The sequence below is a fragment of the Nyctibius grandis genome, chromosome 8 (assembly GCF_013368605.1).
Source record: "Nyctibius grandis isolate bNycGra1 chromosome 8, bNycGra1.pri, whole genome shotgun sequence".
Classification (NCBI taxonomy): domain Eukaryota; kingdom Metazoa; phylum Chordata; class Aves; order Nyctibiiformes; family Nyctibiidae; genus Nyctibius; species Nyctibius grandis.
Window position 1 is genome coordinate 20,275,307 of NC_090665.1, and position 20,205 is coordinate 20,295,511.

At 43.2% G+C, this 20,205-nt stretch overlaps 1 protein-coding gene across 3 annotated transcripts in view; it reads left to right on the plus strand.

Annotated features, from left to right (window-relative positions):
* EPHA4 (EPH receptor A4) overlaps positions 1-20,205 on the plus strand; it is a 102,500-nt gene that overhangs the window by 52,022 nt on the left and 30,273 nt on the right. For all 3 annotated transcript variants that reach the window (XM_068407100.1, XM_068407101.1, XM_068407102.1), the window contains one exon: positions 6,874-7,212. In XM_068407100.1, coding sequence (XP_068263201.1) covers positions 6,874-7,212 — 339 coding nt within the window. The remainder of the gene's footprint in view (positions 1-6,873; positions 7,213-20,205) is intronic.

A 20,205-nucleotide genomic window follows, 5' to 3' on the forward strand; every position in this document is an offset into this window, starting at 1 on the left:
AGGGGACACGCTAAGACAGAAGAGTGTGGGTAGGCGGCTGTTCGTGGCTAGAGAGAGCTCTATTTTGGGCACCATCAGAGTGGGTTTCTCCTAAGTGCTAAACTCAAAGGCATTAAGTGTCAGAACCCTGTGCTGAGGTGCTTTTTAGTTTGTTTTGTGATGTTTTTGTTTTTCACCCTTAGAAAACAGTATATAATAGCTACTCGGGTCTGATAAAATCGGCCAAACCAAAGCCCAGAACTTTTATCTTCAGTGCTTTGTCCACAGGACCATTGAGAAAAGGAAAAAGAATTTTTTTTACTTGCCTATAGCTTTCGTGAATAAAAGCTGATTGCCCAAAATTTGGAGCTGCTAGTTGTCTAAAAGTGGGATTCTGGCATCCTATCAACCTAGGGCAGTGGAGAACCAAGCTTGCAAGGTCCTCCTTATTTCTTGTCATTTTATGGGACAACAAAGTCACTCAAGAGCCGTTTTACTGGGAATCATTTCTTTCTCTTCTCCTTTCACCATCCTTTAATCCACGCCTCCTAACCATACACTATTGCTGAACTAAATTAACTGGTTTAGTGAAGACAGTATTCTTTATGTCAAACAAGTCTGTCTGGTCCAGTTGTAGAAAACTGTAATTGAATTTGCTGCATCCACCCACAGAGACTTTTAGGGAAGCACCTGGTTGGGCAGATCAGTAATAAAAAAGGAAGATGTAAAACCATGGTTATTAAAACCTTTGTCATAACCATTTAAATACAGCTCCCCAGCACAGTGCACTTACAGTTCTACCCTCAGATCCCAGGGTTAGTTTCCAGAGGTATTTTTCAGCTGTGTAGATCAGTTGGGTTTACAGCTGTAGGGAGAAGGGCTGGGCTGACTTGGTTGGAGTCTATCTGCATGCCCGACAAATTGTGCCTGCCTGCCTGTCTCGGAGTCTCTCCAGCTCCAGGAGCCCAGCTACAACACGTCCTTTCACATGGGCTTGTAGTATACGGAGTTCATCAAGGGACAGGCACTCTTCTTTGGACTCCTGTCTCGGCGGCAGTGCTGAACTTGCCGTCCTGGTGCAGCCTGGTTAGACCCAGTCCTTGGGCACGCAGAGGGTCCTGGTGTCTGTACTTTCCCTTTGGCATGCATGAAGGGCTGGGCACGACCGATCCCTGAGGGCAGCAGGAACGTTCACTCAGTTGCAGCTAATCGCCTTTGTGCTATTTGCCTTTGAAATTGTTCATTGCGTTCAGGATAGACTTTCTTTTTTTCCTGGTGGAATGAGTTTGCCAGTGCCACTAGGTTGAACCTCCTACAATTGTACTGTTATCCTTTGGTGGCAGGAGGAAAGGGGCTTTGGGGTAACTTCCTCAGCAGGATGGTAGCTGAACAACAGGCAAACTTCGAGCCAACAACCTCTGATGGTCCCTCAGTGTGCAGGGCAGCTGATTTAAATGCAAAACATTATTTTCCTTCAAATAAACAGTTCACTGAAATGTCGTTATGCACAGTGTTAGTCTGCAGCCTGCTTCGCTTTGCAGCCATGGCCCCTTGCCATCTGCACCCTGCAGGTGCTAGTTCAGTCCTGGATAGCGAGTTCATTACTGGGTCTTCACTGCAGAAGCTGCACGCGAGTCACTTGGGTGCTCAGACTGGACTTGGTCCCTGGTACGAATCACAGAGGGCTCCTTAACTCTGCCCACAGAGACCTGTAATCCACAGAGAGATGGCACACAGCTAACGTAGCACATGGAGATGTCCTGTGGTCTGGGAGGTAGGAGGGAGCCGGTCAGGTGTTGATACATGCCCTTATCATGGTTTTCATCAGGCCTCTTTATCAGTCTTGCAGTGGCGTGCGGGAGGCTTCTGATTGGAGAGGGACTTGAGCATTTTGTAGGAAGGGAGGGAGAGAAGTATTGATGGATGAAAAGTTAAAAGCAGCCAGAGATTGTGGTAAGAGTGGTAAAATACATCAGTCCTTTTAGTGCAAGTAATGCTCGTGCTGTTAAGCCCTTAAAAGCTCTAGTTTTCCTGAATATTCATTTGACATAGGGTATAGGATACAACATTGTCCCGAAGACAGACAGATCTGTCTATCTGTGGGTGAAAGAGACAGATAGATATAATGGCTATAGCTTATTGCAGCAAGAGAAAGCCAATCAATCTGCATTGCCCAATACATTTAAGTAAATCTGATAGGAGGGTTGAGGAAGATAGCAAGATTAGCTTGAGGAAGATTATTTGTTGCTAAACAGACTCTTCAGTGTTTCCCTCAGCCCTGACACACACAGTGAACTGCTCCACCCAGGGCCTTTCCATTTGCTTCATGGCTCAGTTGATTTTGATGGGTTTATTGTGAAGCAAGATTTATGGAGCCCCAGGAAGGAATAAAATTAAAAACTTCCGTTCCCTGTGTTCCCACAGAGGGGTCCCCCGTGTCCGCTCATGGTGCTGGTAAATGGGCTGGGTGAGGGATCCTGCTTTGAGGCTCCATGATCAAACCATGCCCTCTTTGCAGTTCCCAATGGGAGAAGCGTGAGCGGCTCTGCAGATCCATCCATTAGGTTCTGTTCTCTTGGGCAGGGAAAGTGAGAGCACCTGGCTTCCTAACATCATAAAATGAACTTTAAAATTAGTTGTTGTTTTACAAAATAAAAGTGTGTAGATTTTTTTTTTTTTCTGTAGGAACTGTCACATTTTTAAGCAATTCTGGGCAGTGTGGTAGTATTAGCTCCATGCTTTCAAAGCGCCGAATGGCTCATGCAATAGTGTGCTTCCATCAGCAGGAGTTTTAAGAAAAATGCTGTAAATCGTGGGTCTCAGGACAAAATCACAGAAGTTGGGGACAGTGTTTCAGAGGTGCAGCTCCTTGTCTCCCCTCTCTTCTGTGCCACAGCTAGATTTTCTGCTGGAGGACACAGGTTTTGTGCAAGGGCGGTGGTCTGGGCAGCAGGACGCTGTTCCTGCGGGATCCTGCTAGCTGGGTTCATCCTGGAACAGTGCTGGCACTGCCAGCCTGTCACGGCCCTGAACAGGTTCTCCTCTCATCTAGTGACAGTGGCTCTGTTGCCAGAAACAAAGCAAATCCTTATCACCATTGAAGGAGCAGATACGCCCTGTGTTTCAACATCTGAAACCAGGCCCATCAATCTGAAACTATTCCCCACTTCCAGTGCCAACAACTCCATTGATGACTATGCTCCAGAAAGAAAAGAAATTGTTTTTCCCCTCACTGTAATGTCAGCCCACCATTTGGAGACTCCCCTGCATCTTCCTTTTCATGCTGGAGGTGGTGCACTCATCTCTGTAACCTGCAAGCATCTGCTTCCCTGGTTTTCCGCTTCATTGCGTCTCTCTTTGGACACTGCAATGCTCTGTCCCACATACTAATTACTGACTTTTTGCTTCTGAGGAGCTTGATTCATTCTGGCACATTTTCCCACGTGAAACTGGACCTAGAGCCTTGGAAAATATCTTAATGGACATCAGAGTAAGTCTGAGTTTAACCCCAAACTGGCTGCTGTATCTGAGCTAAAAGGCACGTCTTTCAGACTGTAACTGTGGCAGTATGAACCTTCCTTGCGTGGACTACTTTGCTTCACGAATATCCCCCGAGATGAGGGCAGCCATGGCAGAGCCGGGCACTGCTCAGGGAGGGGAGGTGTTTGCACTAGCACCACCTTATCTCAGCTCTCCTGGCCATGCTCCCAGTCGATGCTCTCGCTTGTGTGATTGCAGCAAGAGAGTGCTCTGTAAGAAAACGCCTTCTGCTTTTTCTTGCTGTAAAGCTCTTGCCATTTCCCACAGGAGCAGTTTCTTTTTGGGGCTTGCTACTGCCAGGTACTGAATGGCCTCGGGGAGGACGGATGTCCTGAGCTCCCACCGGCTCCAGCAACCGCTCTGGCAAGGTCAGACCTTCGCTGCACAGCGTGGACTTGGGCTTGCAGTCTACTGAGGCTGCTGGTTTCCTCCAGAGGCTTTTGTTTGTTCCCCAGCCTCCTTGACAGTGCGAAGGGACAAATGTTGTCACGTTGTGCACCTGCCTGCCCTGAAAAGAGAGCCCTGGTGTGAGGCAGTGTGGGGAGTTTTGGAGTAAATGGGGTTTAGATCAGTTCCTGCTCAGCAGTTCCTGCGCTGCCGCATGAGTTCATGATTTCAGGAGTGTCTTCCACCTCATTGCACTTGGAGTGTGTTTTTGAAAATTGTGTATTTACAGGCTAAGCAGAGGCTGGGGAGCTGGCAAACCCAGCTTTTGGGAGAAGGACAGCTGGGCTGAGGCTTGGGAGAGTTGTGACCGATGTCCAGATGTGCAAGGCGTCTTGTGTGCCCTTGTCCGCTCACTGCCTCTCTCTGTACCTCAGTTCCACACGATGAACAGAAATTAAAAACAGTTTATTTCCCTTTTCTTTCTCTGCTAGTTTCTAAGCATTTTTGGAGCAGGAAAGGCCCCTTACTGTGTTTGGTAACTGATCTTTGAGTAAAAGGGTTTTGTCCTTAGGAGTCCTAAATGCTGCCAGTGTACAAATAAAAGCCATGAATGGTAGCCCAGTGGTGCAGCAGGCGGGAGGGCTCCCCGTCGCAGGGGCTGGCCTGGGCTCGCTCTTCTTGCAGTAATTCTACCTGTCAGCCCTGATTAACTCAGAGGCTGTTTCAAAGGTTTGGCAGGAAGGGAGGATTTCCTTCTTTTCAGAATTAATATATTAATTTCGTATTTGTGAAGTGAGCACAGAGAAACAATCCTTGCTCGGCTACCCTTGGAGCAGAGGCCTTTCATTTCGGTACTGTAGATAAGTAGATACATTTGACCTCTGTGTAATTTAAGACTCTTTTCTTAACCTACCTGCCTCTCATAAAATAAAAGTCTTATCTCCTGTTGAATATGTGTTACACCCTGGCGGCTTCAAGCACAGACTCAGGGATGTGATGCAGCCCTCAAAACCTTGTCCTCCACAGTGTGCTCAGGTCTCAGGCTTCCTTTTGGATGCACTTGATGAGTCCAGGCAGCCAGAATTAATCTTTGTCAGAGTCACCTCTTAATGGCTTAACCTCTTCTCTGCTACACTTGAGTCACTTTGTAATTTCAGCAGAATTTCACCATAATGTATGGGGTACCCAGCTTAGCCTGATGGCTGTTTTTGTACCTTTGGCATGTGAGAGATTATGATTGATTTAATGAAGCTATTGGTACTGGCTGAATTTTTTTCCAATTTCATGTCATTTGACAAATAACAAGAATGGAAGATCTGGAATGCAACTTGCCAGAACTTTCTCTTTCCCTTCCTTTTCTACCAGGAGATCTGGTTGAACTTTTTGTAATTCCAACCATCAAATGTGTTTTGATAAAATTTAAGAAGCTTTCGTAAGCTCTCCTGTATCTTGAAGAAAAATTGAATTTGTGACTTTCTACAAAATTATTTCCAGTATTTTTCTGGTAATAATAGTTGTGTTTAAAGCTCTAACTGCGAGTAATTACTGAGTACTGCTATTTTTACTGTATTCCAGTTCGGATCATTACATTTTGCAAGCTTTGTTCTCACTCTCTGTTTCATTTCTATTCGGTACAGTATTTACCTTATGTTCTGTCCTGAAGTATTGTGTGTGTAGTCAGAGTGCCCTTGTGCTCTGCCCCAGAACAGGCTGCCTTTTGATGATCACTGAAGCTTTTTGTGATGTATAAAACACCCATCTGTTTCATGGGGTTGCTCTGAATCATCCTTGTTAAATTTAAGGGTACAAAAAGTGTGTCTCACCTCAACTGTATTGAAATTAGATTAAGAGTCACAGGATTAGCTCTTCTGCATTTTCAATGTGCTTATTGGGTTTGAGCCTGTGGGGATTTAAACATATAAATAAATTTCTGCCTGTGCATTGGTTACAGAGCGAGGCTGGGCAGGGCTGGAGGCAGTTTGCCCGGTCAGGCTGCGGAAGGTGCTGGGGGGAGCTGTGTCCTGTGGGCTCTGTCCTGCTCATGCTGCCCCATCCCAGCGCCTAGCTCTGCCCCTCTCCTGCCCAGGGAGGTCCTCCCCAGCCTGCCTTTGGCTCTGTCCCCACGTCACATAGTCCCTGTGGTGGAACCAGCTGGGAACTGTTTGGCGGCATGTTTACGAGTCTTGAAGTCTCCTGTCCCTGTGGTGCAAGAGCTGACCTTGTGTCTCTGATTCAGCCTTATTCCCAGGCTTTCGGTATGATCTCTTGTTCCTGACCAGTTTTCTTGTGTCAGCTCTTCTTTCAGCTGCTTACCTTATTTTCCTCACCGATTCTGTCACGTTCTCCAGTGCTCCCCTATTGTAATCTTTATTCTCCCTCCTTAAAAGCCTTAGTTCTGTATCTGGCTTTCTACTCCAGTCTCCCTCCTGCATCCCAAAGTGTCATGTCCAGATCCCTGCTTGAATGTGATCTGACATCAGCTTGCCCGGAAAATATTGTGTTCTTAAGAAAAAAATACTGAGAGTTCAACAATTTCAAGGAGAGCCTGTCTGTAGCTTATGGGGGACCTTAAAAATCTCAAGTGAAGGAGGATTTTGTGCATTTGATGCTTTGCTTGGGAGATCATGGAAAAATGAATGTAAAATATTAAATTTTAAGTTTTTCATAGTAAGTATAAATAGTGAAAGTGAAAAAACCCCACTCTTGTTTAATTGCAATACTGGGCTTTCAGACCCATTTAGAGCTGGAAAATACTGTTAATTCATCAGATGAAGAGATCAGAGTTTAACTTACCAGTTACTTTTTCACCTTCGTTAAGAACACAGAGAAGTAAAATTCTGTGTGTTCTCCACTGTCCTTGACTTAACTGAGACTTGCACACGCTCAGTATCACCCAGGACCCTAAGTCTGAAGATATTACGTGAGGTTTCTCCAGTTACTAAAAACGTGTGGACTTTTTATTTCTAGGCCCTCCGTCTGCTCCCCAGAACCTGATTTCCAATGTCAATGAGACATCGGTGAACTTGGAGTGGAGCCCCCCCCAGAACAAAGGTGGTCGGGAAGACATCTCCTACAATGTGGTATGCAAGAGGTGTGGTGCCGGCGACCTGAGCCGCTGCCGGTCCTGTGGCAGTGGTGTGCACTTCAGCCCCCAGCAGAACGGTTTGAAAACCACCAAAGTCTCCATTACTGACCTCCTAGCACACACTAACTACACCTTTGAAGTCTGGGCGGTGAATGGAGTGTCCAAGCAAAACCCCAGCCAGGACCAGGCTGTGTCAGTCACTGTGACAACTAACCAAGCAGGTAGGAACCTAAACACAAATTCTCTTCCTCTCTCTTCTGCCTGTTTTTTAGGAAAGCTGTGATTTCCATTACATTTAGCATTAGCAAATGAATGCAAGGAGCCCTAAGATGCGTAACTGGGTCAAACCCTTATTTTCTGGTTATTTGTATGGATAGTTTAAATTCTTTAGAGCTAGAAAAAGAGGAGGGTTTGACTCCTGTAGCTGGGAGCAGAGCTATGCTGCAGCACGCTGGGAGGACGCTGGGAGGCATTCTGCAGAAGCAGAACAACACAGCTGCCATGGGCAAGGCGAGGGGACAGAGCCAGGGTCACCATCGACTCGGCCCTTTGTAGGGGAGACCCTGCACACAGACATGAATATGCCCTTGGTGTTTACAGAGGGCAAAATAGCACTCGGGGAGCACAGGATTGTGCTTCTGCCTTCTTCTGAAAACGGCTGCCTAAGATTCAAAAAGAGGAATGGGTTGGTGCTCCCTTGCCTGCCTGCTCTCTCTCCTCTCCCTGCAGTCAATTAGATTCTGTCCCATTGTTAAATAAATACCTCCTTAACCTGCTGCTAACAACGTTTCAATTGATCAGAGCTGGCATTACTTTAGAAATCCTATATGAGCTTTCATCTTCATGCTGGCTGATTTTTGCGTTTCCCTCATCTGGGTGAGGGAAATACTCATATTATACCTGATGGTTTCAGATACCCTAGGCAGTCCTGCTTTTTTCATTCCCCTGTGCTTGACCTAGTAAAGGCAGCTGCAGCAGATTGTGCTTTAGTTTTGGTGATCATTTGTGTGATTTTTTTCTTTAATTACATGAAAACATTTCTTGTTTGCAGCTAGCTAGGGTTTCAAGCACAAGGTTCCAGTTGAATTTTTAATTTAATGCACAAAATTATATACATTTGACTATGATACTCTTCTGTATGCAAATTAGATATCCAGACTGTCAGACTGGCTGCTACACCGTCAAACCTGTTACCTAATGGCTCACAGTGCTCATTGCCTTCAGGTCCCACGGATGTTGCAGGCATTCAGCACCTTAGAGGGTAGCTTACAGGGTTACCATTTATCATTACTTGTGGTGTATGGGACAATATTAATATTTTCTATTTTGATAGTACTGGACTATATAAAGATTTTGAATTCTGTTTCCTAGTAGATGCATGTGAAAAATAGGCATGCATAGTCTAAATCTACAAATTTTAGCTGTAGTCCAGAATGCTTCAATATTAACGGTGAGAGATACATTCAATTTTGCAGTGACAGTTACAAGCAAAATTGTCAAGTCCACGCTGAAGCTCCTTTGAAAATCTGGTCCAGTGTTTTTTGTTCTTTATACATAGAGTTGACAGCATCCCTTTTAAATTATGATTCAAAAATTCAAACTATCACTTTGCCTGTTGAAAAGAAGACTAATAGAGAACAGGGGCTATTACAGAGTCTTGGGAGAATGCTGTCATACGCTAGACGAAAAGAGAAGGTTGAGAACAGCAGCAGGGACAGTGTTTTTGTGCTATGAATGCATAGCAAAGAGAGTATTTCTGACTGATTTTGGCATGTGTAAGGATTAGTGGATGCATATATGCATGAATAAGTGAGTGGGATCCATCTACCGTGTGAAAATTCTACCATCTTATGCTTTAATATGCAAACCAAAATCTGATTGAATATGCAAATAAGAATTGATTTTGTTTATTATCCATGAGTAGCAGTTCTTCACATCAGGAAATTTGTATTTTTGCCAACATTGCCAATTATGAAACATGCCCAGTCTATCAAATGCTTCAGAGGGCCGGAGAAACTGTACTGGTACAGATGAAAATTAACTCCAAGGTGCCGGTGTTCTCCTGTACTTCATATGACTTTGTGTATTCTGCTGCATAGAAGATCTAAATAGAAATGTGGGGCCTAAACCTACAGATCTCAGCTGAGATAAATAGTCCTTAGATATGCAAATAATCCCATCGATTTCAGTGAAACTGCTCGCTTGAGTAAAGGTTTGTAAAGTTGGACCCTTGGGTTTTACAAATACTGATCTGTTTAATCATTGTAAATGTGTGTCTGGGGTGCATTAAAATTCTTGTGCCACTCATTTGCTTTCACTATATTTCATTATAAAGAAATCATGTCATGATTGAGCATTGCCACAGGCTTGGTTTTTATCTCGCACCTTTCTTACACCTTTCTTAAACTAAAGCTACCTTGGTTTCTTTGCAGCAATTTCTAAATTCAGATTAGAGCCACGCTGCTGCTTTAATAACACTCTTTCCCTGTTTTGCTAATAAAAATGAAACTACCAGCACTGAAAATCTGTAAACGACTTGGTTTTGGTATCTATGCTTGTGCTTTCCAACATTTGATAGGAAAAAAAATGTTGTTAGTGCAGTTCCTTAGTTCTTTAGATATGAGCAGTGCTTTTAGGTTGTATTCTGGGGAATTTGCTGGAATTGTTTGCAAGAGGTGGTCTTTGAGCTAAATTCAGTAGGGATCATAAGTATGCAAGGGACTAGGAAATCCTTCCTCTTAGCAGCAGGCTCAGATTGACCTTCCAAATATGCAACTATATAATCTGAAGAACATACACAGAGATTTTAGAACGCAGTTTTTTTGATGTCAGAATCAGCAATCTGGGTATTTGTATGTTTGCTTGCATTGGTGCCAGCCCCTATAGAAGGTGTGCATTTGGAGATGAACAGAAAGCAATGAGAAATGAGTTCCTGGTGCATTCAGCACAAAATTGAAGAAATGTGTTGCAATGACATAAAAGGTGCAGTTGAAAGGCACAGGTGTTTTTGTGTTTGCCGTTTTACTCCTGGAGATAATGAAATGAGGCAGTTTATTTTTCTCCTTTGTTTAGAAACTCTTTTCAGTTTCCAATACAGTAGAAAAATGTTTAAATGAAAATAAGCTTTTGCCATTCAAAGTAGGATTAGAAAGTATTTGAAAAAGTATTTTTCCTGCTTCCTTTCAAAAGGTCCTGTTTTTTATAGCTTTTTTTTTTGAGAGAAGCTAAATTTCAGGCTTTGAACCAAGTAAAAATTTTTGTCTCTTAGTGAAATACTTCAGTGTTGTGACATTTTAAGGATTTTGAATGGTGAATTCAGCTTGCTATTCTACATGGTTAGTATAATAATTTTTTTGAGTTTTTTGAAATGGGACCCGCCACTCTTTTCCCATCTAAGATTAAAGAGAAATGTAAAAAGCAAAGGATGGAACACTGAGCTGCTGGAACTTGCTGCCAGTGCCCTTGTCACAATGAGGACTGGGAAGTGCTGGTATTAAGGGTTTCCACCAGCAATGGTGACTTTTGTGGCTTTCTGTTTTTGATCAAATGAAATCAGCACTTTGTCCATGTTTTAAAAATGTGAAATGACTTGTGGAAGAGATGCAAACCAGCAATTCTCATGCGATGCTGCTAGGAGAAGCTAATTTCAGTGAGAAACCCTACCAGGCAGTTGACTGAATAGCTCAGAAATCTCCGGGCTCTTTTATTTTTCCGCTAAGGATAATGCTGCGAAGCTGTTCAAAATTAAAAGTAAATCTCTCAATAAGGAGACCTTGTTCACAGCAAGCAGGAAGCTTTTGTTTTTTTGAAGAGGTACTCTACAGTTGATATTTTTATTAAAGATTACAGCCGAGCTGTTTAGGTCTCCAGCCTGATGGCCAGGTTCACTGGCAAGTCCGTCTGCGTGTGTGTCCGAGGGGCAGCACCGCAAGGACAAGGTTTTGCAGGGATGCTAAAGGCGTTCCTAAGGCAGGGGAGCAGGCGGGGGGGAGGGGGGGGGAGAGCCTACACAAGCTCTAAATGAGATTTAAAACCCCATCTCTTTATGCTGCTTGCTTTCCTCCTTCCTTTTTGTTTACATTTTATGACGGATGGGTGTCCTTCTTGCTCGTTTGCTTGTTGGAGTTAAAAGGGTTGATATTTCTGAATAAACAGACTGCCTGGTGATTTGTTACCTCGTTAGGTTACCTTGGGCTCAGTGCTTCCTTAAGTGGTCCAGCACAGCTAGATGGAGGCAGGATGTGCCAATTAGGATGAAAATACAGTATAAATAAATAAACTTACTCTTTCCCCCCTTGCATCAGACTCGATGTTTTCAAGCTGCCTATGCTCAGGATCAAGGACTGATCTTTCTTATGAATATCTTGGGCTCTCTGTCCCATTTTCCCCCTCTTTTCTAGCTCCTCTCCGCAGCTTCTTTGTCTCCGCGATCCCCCACACCTTGCCTGTCTAGCTGTCTGTTCGCCTGTCTCAAAGCTGCTCCATGTCGGAGGCAGCGCGGTGTGGCTGGCTGTGCTGCAGTCCTTCCCCCCTCTTCTGTGTGCTCCCCTGGTCCCTCGCCGTCACTCAGAGCCCTGCGGTTGTTCAGTACCTGTTTCTAGGCAGGAACTAAAATGGGTCACGGTGCCACCAGGACTTGAGCACCGCCGAGGAGACCCACGTGAATCAGGTATTCTTCTGGGGCAGGCTGCAGTTGTGGTGACCAAACTGGGATGAACCTGAAATATTGACGTGCAGTGCAGGGAAGGAAAATGCCAGCTGTTACTCAGGTTTATTTAGCCTTTAGGTTTGTTTGTTGTTTATATTCTTAATTCCATTACTAAAAGGAAAAAAAAAATCTGAAAGATCCTGATCCTTTGAGGATGATTGTGTTTTAAGTTAAAAATGGCGGAGGGGGGAAAGAAGTGGGAGTTATTTGCTTCCAGATGACTCACCAGTTCTACTGGACTTTTTGGTAGGGGAATATATATTCCCATTTTGCATTTCGGTGGGCCTTCTTTGAAAGCCCATGTTTCCTTTCAAATGCTGATTAGCATTCCTCACGTGTTGTACAGAACAGCACAGAAAATGCATATAAGGTCTTACGTTCTGCCAGTGTGGTTTAGCCTGTGCAGAGCTAAATTTGCAGTCAGTAAAAATTCATGGACCTACATTGCCCTTGGTCAGTGTGCACTCCTCGTATCGACAAAGTAATAGTTGCTCAGGCAGATCAAAAGCAACGCGTGCCAAGGCCAGGAAACCTAAGGTTTTCAGTAGTCTCTTTTTAATGTGCTACTTCTCTGGATATTTATAACTTATCTATAAGGAACTGCTCTGTAGTGAAACATCAAAAGACATTGTTAAGTAGATTTCAGTCACAGAGCTTTCTTTTGGGTGAGCTGCATGAAAACCCTTAAACTACTACTGGAAAATAAAATTAGCAGATACTCTGAAGATTGATCAATCCATCTGATTCTCTAAACTCCATCACATTCTTTGAGTATATTCCTGGTTTCAGTGTAAATAACAGTAAATAATTTCTGTTCGCTGAGAGTGAATGTAACATTTTTTGATTTTGTATGTGGTGCTATTTATGTGCATATTGAGAATCTTACCGGTAGGGAGGTGGTAAAAGAAGTTAATTTTGCTTTCAAAAACAGCAAGGTCTGTAGCTGTTCAGACTGCTGTAGTTTTATGCTCAGCTCATGCAAAGATTTTCCTTTTTTTTAAATGCAGGCCTGGGTGATGAGCTGTTCATTGTTGTGTTGAAACGTAATTTTGAAGGGCTGTATAACCCCAAGGAAGATGTCATCTCCAAATAGCCGGGGAAGGAGCTCTGTGAACTTGAAGACAGGATTCATCATACAGTTGTGTCAGAGTTTTACAGACCCTCTAAAATAGCATAAGCTGGCAAAATAAGTTATTTTCTGTTCTGACATCACCCTTCCCTAGTGCCTACTGAGGATAGCGGGAGGCTCATGCAGGTCAGCTGCCCTTTCACGGCTGGTGGGTTTTCAGTCCAGCTCCCCACCTGGCTCCCTTGGGTGCTGTGAGGACCGGGTAGTGCTGGTGGGGCATTGTGGAGGGCAGGATGAAGGTGCTGGGACTGGCTGTTCCTAGGCCAGTGTTTTGGACCAGTTGGAAATTGTTGAGGTTTGCAGCAAGTGGGATGGCCCAGTCTGGAAGCTGTGAAGGTGGGTGAGTCCGTGTCTCTGCCCAAACAGGGGAGCAAGGGGCACGCCAGATGCTGGGCACAGGAGTACCTGGCTGTAGCCTTTCCAGACATCCAGGAGTCAATTCATTTATTTTTATTTTTATTTTTTTTCAAAGTACTTGCTACCAGCGTGGTCCCACCCTTTCCAGTTACTTGTTCCCTGCAGCCAAAGGATACAAATAGCCTGTTCCAGGAGTCCTTTTACAGGCACACAAACCCAGGAAGAAACTTGTGCACGTAGCTGGGTGTGTATAAACAGTCTCAGCACCCTGGCCACCCAGTTCCCCACAAGCCTGATCTAAAATAATCCCTTGGCAAACGTCTGGGTACATGCCAGGTGTCCAGAGCATGGGGTCTGTGTGTGACACTTCTAGCTGCTGCATTCTTTTTTCTGCAAAATGTCAGGGTAATGGAAAGGGGGAGTTGCAAAGGGGTGTTTTTATTTTGCTTTAAAGGTGTTTGTACTAAAGGATGATGGATCAGCAGTCTCCTTGTTCCTCAAACGGAGCTGTGTCAAGCGTGAATTCAATAGGGAAAGAGATTCAAAACTAGTAAGCGAGGATGTGAAAAAGGGGTGATCCGTGAGCGTGACGCTCAGAGTGATTTGTTGCAGCATCTTGCAGAATTCCAGGCTAATTGTATGCAACTTTCTCATTTTGAATCTAAACCAGTGTGGTTTCTAAGGCTTCACATTCATCTGCTAGACATAAGCAGCACTTCCCCCACGTTTTCAGGCAGAAGGGTTGGGACAAGTTGTCAGCTGTTGTAGGGTTTCACCTGCCATAATCGGTGAGGTGACCTGCCAGGTTGTGCAGGACGAGGATCTGCCTTGTCCTTCCCTCACTCTGGCTCTCTGAGGGAGTTGTGTTTTGGCTTTTGCTGTCTGAAGAGTTACATCTAAGGGAGTTACCACGAGGACTTCTGAAGCAAACCAAATAATGTGTTTTGACAAACCACAGACCTTTAAAATATATAAACACAGTGGGAGATCCAGAAAGAAGATAAGTGATCCCGGCACAAGAAATTTGTGAATTGCATGGAAGCAAGCAGTTAGGAATACATTTGAATGGGCAAATTTCAGTGTTGAGTGTGAGATTTCTCAGAGCCTCAGAGATGTCGTCTGTTGACCACTTCAGATTTCTTCTACTGCAGGTTTAATTATGTGTGTAAGATAATGTGTCCGAGTAAGAAGCTTCTCCAAGCTGGCAGATGCAAGTGGGAGTTTCTTATTAACAACTCTGTGTTCGTGCATAGGCTTTAACTGATGGTCTGTAATAAATGCGTAGTTAGAAGCATACGTGCTCCCGTCTTAAAAACAAAACCGGGAAAACTATTGTTGGGAGGGATTAAATTATTATTTTAAGGTAACTACAGCTTTCCACAAAGAAATAATAATTAAAATAACAACTGCCTGCTTGCTGGCAAAGCCATCTACACCACCCATTTCCATGAATTTGTATTCAAGGTGGGGGATACAAGTCTTGGTCGGAAGGAAAAAAAAAAAGTGCTTTCTAAAGATCCTTAGTAAATAACCAGCTTCAGGGTTCAGCAAACAGCTTAGACAAGTTGCATGTCGGAGCCAAGAAGTAATTGCAGCATTTAAATAAAAGATTGGTCACATTTTTAAAAAGATCTCATGATTTTCTATGGAAAATGGGGGTTAGTTACATATCCTGCTGGGGAAAAAGGCATTTACTTTCAGGACTGGGTAACGTTGACCATATTTAAATTATTTAAATTTACTTTTAGGAAGCATCAAATCATATCAAATTCTGGTCTCGATGATATTGGTACAGATGAATAGTTACCAAACTGACAGAGATGAAGATACGGTCCTGCAGCTTTTATTTGCTCCAGGCTATTTAACTGCGTGTTTCCTTTCGCTGGCAGTGCACTGATGTTTCACATTCGCAAGGCTTGCCGTCCAATCTGAGTGCTTCCCTTAAACAATTTGCAAGGAAATATTTTCATGTGGAAGGAGATTTGCCCAAGAAAGTTTGTGGCTACCAAATGTTTAGATGGGCTTCTAAATTTTCTGGTTCTTTTTGCAGCTGACTAAATGTATTGGAAAGCAGCCAGAGAGACAGAAGAGTCCGGTCTGTAGTTGAGCAACAATAAAAGGCTTCGAAGAACTTTATCAAAGCTTCCATTAACCCCCTGCTGATGTCCTCAAACAGGATTTTTTTCAGAGAGTGGAAACACAAAAGCTAGGCTGCACAACTGCCCCTGTGTGTCCATTCAAAGGTTTTAAATCTGCACAGTTACTAATTAAAATGCCGTGCAGAGTAGCACAAATAAACATTGCCAGTCCCTGAAGCCCAAAGTTTCTGCACTGGCTCCTGGTTTGGAGGGCAGGATGCTGAACTGACCCCGTAAGGGTGGGTAAAGCGGCCCCCTTTGGTTCAGATATTCTGTCCTTGTATGAGGAGTTGCAAAACATGTGTCGAGTCCATCCATATGCATGAACTCATACTCCCAGAATGCCATCCCAAGGCAGCCTGTTATTTTTTATTTATTTTTTGCATAGCATTGTGTTGAACCATGAGGACTAAATAAAGCTGTGGCATGCCTGCTGGATCTCTATAATCATGTTTGCCAGGTTTTGGTGGACATCAAAATGCTGAGCACATGAGTGAATACTGCTCCTTTCATTGAGAAATGTCACTTCAGATTTAGCCCACGTGTGAACTGGCATGCAGGGAGCGCTTTATTATTATGGCAGGGCTCCAGTGGGCTTCCCCTCCCAAACAAAGCAGACAAATGCGTAGCCTCTATCTGCATTGACTTGAAGGATTTCATGGCGTCTCCTTAGATTAAGGTAATCTGCCTTCATTACTAAATTCGAGAACCGGAGTCCCAGAACTCTTAGTAGGGCACTCCGAGAATGGATTCGGGGTCTCTGAAAGTTGTGATTTGTAAACTAATAATAACAAAAGTTGATTGTGGTTTTGGATTTATTTTTTTTTTAAATACAGTCTAGAGAGATGTAGGAAGCACAAACATTTGTATTTTTATTCCTCTGGTCATTTGTATTTCAAAACATCCCTTATGGAAAATCCTACTGTTAATTTAAAAGGAAGTAATAACTTTTGTCTCAGCCTTCTGAACTATTCCTGCAGAATTTATGAGGATTTTTATCCCTGCTATCGAATTCTATTACCTGGTCTTAAAAAGACGATTGACTGATTCTGATTTTTTATTAAATACTTCTACTGTTCCATAAAATCTCTTTGGTTTCGTCTGTATTAAAATCCATTGAAAGTATCCATGGATTATTACAGGCAGAAAAACCCTTAGACTGTAATGTGCTTTGGATATAAATGTCTTTCAGTTCCATAGATTACTGAAGACTAAAAGGAAAGCACTGAAGTTTTTAATTAGCTTTTTGTTATTTTTACTTTTCTGTGTGCCATTAAATGGTCCCCTCAATGAATAATAGAATAAGACAGTTTTGGCTAAGCAAAATAGGAAGGTATAGTGAGCTGCAAGAGATGTCTCGTATATGAATTAAGTTTTGTGTGGTGTCCATTTATTTTAGCAAACAAATAAAGGCATGATCTCAAGACAACCCACTACAACGGCTCCCTGGGAAGATTGCGCTTGTCTCGATAACATACTGCGTTCTTTAAATCTGTCCTCTGAATCAGCCTCAATTTATCTTTCTTAGCATAAAGGAATGCAGATGGAATGGCTGCAGCCTCCCTTCTAGTTTATCAGGATATTGTGCATGCACATAAATAAGACAGAAAGTGACTGGAATATGTAAGTGGCTGAGTGTTAAATCCCATGTTTTTAAAGCTCCCCCGGCACTCTGGGACAGGGTGGCCAAGGAGAGTCCTGTAGGAGCTGCAGAGATTTGTGGGCTCTCCATCGTACTTCAGACATGATGTGCAGACCCAGAGGTGCCTTTCCAAGAGCATTTCAGCCGTTTGCTTTCACTGCTGCCAACGCTGAAGGTTAAAACTGCAATTATGCAAGTACTGGGCAGGACTGATTTGAAGAGAGTGGGCTGGACTCAAAGGGAGCCGCCTTTAGCACCGCTGGAGGATGTGCCATTTTTCTTTAACCAGAGAATATTTTTATTTATATTTGTTAAACTGACAAGCTGCAAACATCACAGGTTAGAGGAGCTTTGTAGTACAGGAGTTTCCTAGCTTATTTTCAGTCTGACTGATCCTTAAATGGAAGTTACCAGCTTCATCTGGATCAAATCAGAGGATAATCAGATTTTTGGACCTGTTGATGACAAAACCAATCTAAAAACAAAACCATGAACCTTACAGGAAGGGGAGACATAAAACTGAAAAGTGCTTTGCATGCTGTTGGAAGAAGAAATGATTTTTGAATTGCAGGTTTTGAATGAAGATTATATTTTCCTTGCAGTCCCCATCCTGTGCACTTCTCAGTTCCACCCTGTAAGTACCCTTTGGGGCCCCGGCTTCGGAGGAGAGGAGAGACCTGCTGCAGAGATCTTATCAGGAGTCAGGGTGGGCTCTCACTGTCCTCCTATCTGCTGTGAATCGGGGCTGAAAATGAAGGTCCAGACTCGGAATAAAGACCCATCTATGCGATTTCTGAGCTAATTTGGGCTTATTGTTTTCATGGGCTTTTATTTGCCCAGACCTTAGCTCAGTACTCCTCCAGGAAATAAACATGGCTGATTTCTTTGTACAGCTCCAAACCTTCATAACCTCATGAGGTTGATTTTTAAATTTTCTTTTATTTATTTTTTTTTAGGATTGAAATTGTTCAGACTTTGTAATGGCGCTTGCATTGCACAGGAAACTTTACCAGTTGTCTTTCTGACTGTTTTCCACTGAGGCAGCCACCTTTAATATTTAATTGCTTATTCCATCTGAGGTTTTTCTAATTGACACAATTTTAAAATTAATAATGCACTAGTGTTCAGTATCCGGCATAAAACCAAAATAATGAAACCCCTTTATAAGTTTAATTATGTGCCACCTATGATGTAATTGGTTACTGACATCATGAACTAAGATTTTAATTTTAAGGTTTATGTGTTTCAGGAAGCTTAAGATTCTTCCCCAGTTTGTCCCTCATCACAGCAAACTTCAGGTAGCTTTGCTTTTTGCAACAACACTGTGTGCAGAGTATAGTTTCCTCTCTCATTGGGTCTATTTATGATTTTTAATTTCCTGAAGAAATCTGCCCGTTGTGGATGAAGGAAAGGGGGCTTAATTCAGTTCCAGTGAGAGGACCTGGTAGAAGAGCTCCGAGTGTAAGAGTTTGGTTTGCTGCAGTCCAATTCTCTGTGGTACTTTTCCAAAAGCACAGAGTATCTTTTTCCCCTGAAGAAGAGGAACTTTGATGGGGCAATATGGCAGGGTGTCTTGCAGCATCCTGGAAGAACTGAGGATGTCCAAGTGCTGTCAGACCAGTGTCCTTCACAAAGTGCTACTAACGTGAGCCCAGAAAACCTAAACCTTGATTCAATCTCGAGAGTTTCTCAACATCACAGAGGCAGAGATCGTATCATGTCGAATCCATCTAACCTTTATACAGAAGGTACTTTACTGGAGTTCCAGCTGAACGCTCTGAATATCAACTATAATTAAAATTTATATGTTGTTCAGCTGAAATGTAAAGGCGTAAATGCAAACCTTCTGCACCATCCTCTTCTGTGTGATGGAGCTTAAAGTAAATAAAGGTGAAGTTCCTTAACTTTGGTGACTTCGAAACAGTTTATTACTCTCAAGTGTTAAGACAGGAATTGTGATTTTCATTGTCAGCTGAGTCCTGTGTTTTGATTCTTTTGGGTGCCGTGGGCTCAGGAGAGCATGTTTGAGAAACAGCCTGCACTTGCTCTTGGAGCTGTGTATCTCAGTTGAAGTAAAATGTTTATAATTTTGTTATCTTTTCTTCCTCCCAAGATTCTTGCCATTTCTGACTTTGGGTGATTGATCTGAGAAACCCAAATGGCAAAGTCTAACTCTGCTATTACCGTAGCACTGCAGAAGCCAGGATGAGACAATGTGGCCAAATCTATTTATTAAAATAGTGAATGCTGCTTTAGCAAAATGAGTCATAATATTTACTTATTTATTTTGTTTAGAAGACACTTCAGTATTTCCAGAGCATCTAAGTGGCATAGAAGGTGGAGGCTTTTATTTGTCTGGATTTCAAAAAGGCTTTTAAGCAGCAATTTTTACGAAATCTAATATTCTTAATGCTGAAAGTAAGTGACAAAGGAAGTTATTTAGCACATACATATATCATCTAGACATCCATGTTTCGAGTAAATAAAAAGTAACTGTGCAAGAGCCAAGGACAACAGCATTAGGACTTGTGTTGCCTTGGGTACCAAATCACACATTTGCCCCGTAGTGGGTTAAGCTTTATGCCATAACTGTTGGGGTAACCACATGCTCAGGTGGCTTTGTGGCAAAGTGTAAGAAAGGACCAAGGGGCAGAAATGAGGCTTTCTGTTAATAGATAGAGACATGAGGCATCAGGTGAGAGCTGTGCTTTGCAATGTGAGACAAAGGGTTGCCCCTTTGGGATATTAATAGAGCAGGGTCAATATTTTTGGTATTGTTTTATGGATTGTTCATACTCTATTGTAAGCTGTTGGAAAGCTGCACGCAAGAAGTGGTTTGCAGAGCACGGATACAGTAGGTTATTTTGTTGGTCTTGTACAATTTAAGAACAGCTCTACCTGTCTTGTCTATTGACTCATGAAGTGTATGCAGACATGTCTTAACTCCTCTGACTGTGGGCAGGAGGACGAAAGAAAAGGAGGAGGAGTAGCTGGATGGTTGCTTGACTTGAGGAAGGGCTTAGAGAATGGGACAGGGGTGTCATTTGGGGGCTTGGATTTCATTGTGGAAGGGGCTGGAGGAGGAGGAGTGGTGGAGGAGTTTGTTTGGAAAAGGCAGCTCAGCAGATCCTCCTCCTATGCAGCAATACAAAGGTGAAGGGACAGGCTGTTTCTGGGGAGGAATTAGCTCTGGTGGCTGCCTCAGGCTGCCCAGGAGGAACAGTAGGATGTGCAGGTGAA